At 36.9% G+C, this 3,138-nt stretch overlaps 1 protein-coding gene across 1 annotated transcript; it reads right to left on the bottom strand.

Annotated features, from left to right (window-relative positions):
• Positions 1 to 1,668: 1,668 nt before the first annotated feature.
• On the bottom strand, positions 1,669 to 2,529 carry LOC122929383 (olfactory receptor 11L1-like). Its single transcript, XM_044282935.1, has one exon. The coding sequence runs from the start codon at positions 2,527 to 2,529 to the stop codon at positions 1,669 to 1,671; it is 861 nt and encodes a 286-aa protein (XP_044138870.1).
• Positions 2,530 to 3,138: the final 609 nt, after the last annotated feature.

The raw sequence follows: 3,138 nt of genomic DNA, 5'->3' as shown, positions 1-3,138 counted from the left end.
CTGTGCTCAATTGGCCTGCCAACTCTCCTGACCTGAACCCCATAGAGAATCTGTGGGATATTGGGAAGAGAAAGTTGAGAGACGCAAGACCCAACACTCTGGATGAGCTTAAGGCCGCTATCGAAGCCTCCTGGGCCTCCATAACACCTCAGCAGTGCCACAGGCTGATTGCCTCCATGCCACGCCGCATTGAAGCAGTTATTGCTGCAAAAGGATTCCCGACCAAGTATTGAGTGCATAACTGAACATAATTATTTGAAGGTTGACTTTTTTTGTATTAAAAACACTTTTCTTTTATTGGTTGGATGAAATATGCTAATTTTTTTAGATAGGAAATTTGGGTTTTCATGAGCTGTATGCCAAAATCATCAATATTAAAACAATAAAAGGCTTGAACTACTTCAGTTGGTGTGTAATGAATCAAAAATATATGAAAGTCTAATGTTTATCAGTACATTACAGAAAATAATTAACTTTATCACAATATGCAAATTTTTGGAGAAGGACCTGTATATAACTATATTTAAAATATGCGCAAATTTTCGAAGTAACTTTATACGCAATAAAATTTGAAATTCGAATATTCGTGATCAACACTAACAGTGATCAGGAATCACGAAAGTTGCTGGCAACCATTTTCTCCTGTCTCAGGAAACTTCTAGCAGCTTGAAAAATGTAGCAAAAGTTAGCCACACCTGTATTGCGTGCACAATATTCGCATATTACATTGCCAATTTTCGCAATCAAGAATATAATGATTGGAGATCGCGAATTCGCAAAATTATGGCGAATATTCACCCAAAAATGTGCGAAATATTGCAAATTCGAATATTTATTTATTATTTTCGAATATTCGCTATATTGCTATAACTTTGCTTTTTCGAATATTTGTAATATTCTAAAACAAGAATATATAGCAATATAGCGAATATTCGAAAAAAACGAATATAGAGCAATTTAGCTAATATGGTGCTATAACCTTCTTTGTCTAAAAGTTTAAAAATTCGCAATAAAAATTCTAATCCGAAAATTCGAATTACGAAAATTTGCATATTACACAATCATTACCTTGCCGATTTTTTCAAGAAAAAAAAATCGTGCATTTTCGAATATGACCCCTGCTGCTCATCACTACTCCTAAAGTCAAGTATATTGCAGCCTTCTTATTGGCCCACAAGCTAGAAGCAGGAAGGGATCATGTGTACTGATTTTAGAAAAAAATCGAATATTCGAAATTACGAATATATATTACTATATTAGAAATATTCGCGAATTTGCGAAGTACCTATATTCGCGATAAAAATTCGAAATTCGAATATTCGTGATCAACACTACTCATCAATACCACCAACTCCTCTGGCCTGAACAGTCCAAAACCCAAAGCAGATCGGCCTTCACCACTTTCAGTTCAATAATGGCTTGAATCCTACTTATCACAATCAACTACCTTATGTGTCACCCCCAATTAGACAAAGATTGTAAGCTCTTGCGAGCAGGGCTCTGACTCCTAGTGTTTCAGTTGTATATTAGCCAGTTACTTTTGTTTTGTACATGAACCCCTATGAATTTGTAAAGCGCTGCGGAATATGGTGGCACTAGATAAATATTATTATTATTCCACCATTTTGATATTTGCTGTAGTTATGCATGGACACCCACATTTGCTTCTCACCTGCTATACTTATGGATTATGTCATATGCAGCTCTTTTTATATCTTTATTTCTCAAACTATATATTATGGGGTTCATCATAGGGGTAAATACAGTGTAAATCAAGGAGAGGATTTTACTAATAGTCAAGGTTTTCCCTTTACTCGGGACAACATACACACTGAACAAAGACCAATAAAATATGGAGACCACAGTGAGATGGGAGCTACAGGTGACGAAGGCTTTCTGTCTTCCAGTACTGGATGGGATCCTTATAATAGCAAGAACAATATTAACATATGAATAAATGATTATTACGGTCGGTATGAAAACAGATGGTATGCTAAGTAAGAAGATTTCTCTCTGGACAATAAAGGTGTCTGAACATGAAACATCTAGCAAAGGTAGTAGATCACAGAAGAAATGGTCAATAATATTCGGTCCACAAAATGTCAGCATTGATATTGTTATAACTTCAGTAAAAGCCATAGATAAACCAAGTAACATTGTGATGATGGCCAACTTTACACAACAAACACTTGTCATAACGGAGGTGTAATGAAGGGGATAACAGATGGCCACATACCTGTCATATGACATCACTGTAAGGAGGAGACATTCAAATACTTCTGAGGCACAGAAAAAATTAAACTGAGTAAGACAACCTATAATGGTCATGGCCCCCCCATTATTCAGTAGGATGTGGAGCATGTTGGGGACAACATCAGTGGCTAGCAAGATGTCACCGATGGACAGTTGTGAGATGAAAAAGTACATTGGAGTGTGGAGGATCTTGCTGGTGGACACCAGGGTGATTATCAGGAGGTTCCCATATATTGCCCCACAGTAAACCACCAGGAGAAGACAGAACAAGAACATTCTTAAACTTTTACTAACTTGGAATCCTAAAAGGAAAAACTCACCGAATGTAGTCAGATTGTTCTCCTGTATTTAGAGCACAAAATAAAACAACTTAAAGCACAAAATAATGATCACAAGTAAAATTATAGCAAATAACTAAATTTAAATAATTCTGGATCAACAAGCCATAATTGTGGTGCTTGACTTGAAACCCTCTTCATCACTTTACGATTAACAACAAACGCCTAGCCACATCCATACTGAAAGCTGTGCTATATGTTTTATCCAGTAGGGAGTGTATTATATTGTACTGAGGGTTTATAAACTATCACATACAAATTACATTGATGGACTGTTTTTTGGATAGGAGTAGGACATTAGCTTTTGATCAGTAGAGTCCAATCTCTGACCAGCATCAGGATGGGACCACAATGCATTCATACATTGATTACACGGACACAGGTAAGCGTCCTGTGGACAGATTTGACTGTTGCTGCATCTTAGTATGATTCAAGGACCGGGCACAGACACATTAAAGGGGATGTCTCATTGCCAATCCAACGTTGGTGGCCTATATCTAGGAAGTCCCATAGAAATGAATGAAGAGTGTTCCGTGCAAGCATTGCC

The sequence above is a fragment of the Bufo gargarizans genome, chromosome 2 (assembly GCF_014858855.1).
Source record: "Bufo gargarizans isolate SCDJY-AF-19 chromosome 2, ASM1485885v1, whole genome shotgun sequence".
Taxonomy (NCBI): domain Eukaryota; kingdom Metazoa; phylum Chordata; class Amphibia; order Anura; family Bufonidae; genus Bufo; species Bufo gargarizans.
The sequence above is the reverse complement of the archived record's forward strand: the minus strand, read 5'-3'. Positions and strand labels throughout refer to the sequence as shown.

Excerpts from the sequence above, each read along its gene's own strand:
- LOC122929383 (XM_044282935.1), bottom strand. The coding sequence starts at position 2,529 with ATGTTCTTGTTCTGTCTTCTCCTGGTGGTTTACTGTGGGGCAATATAT.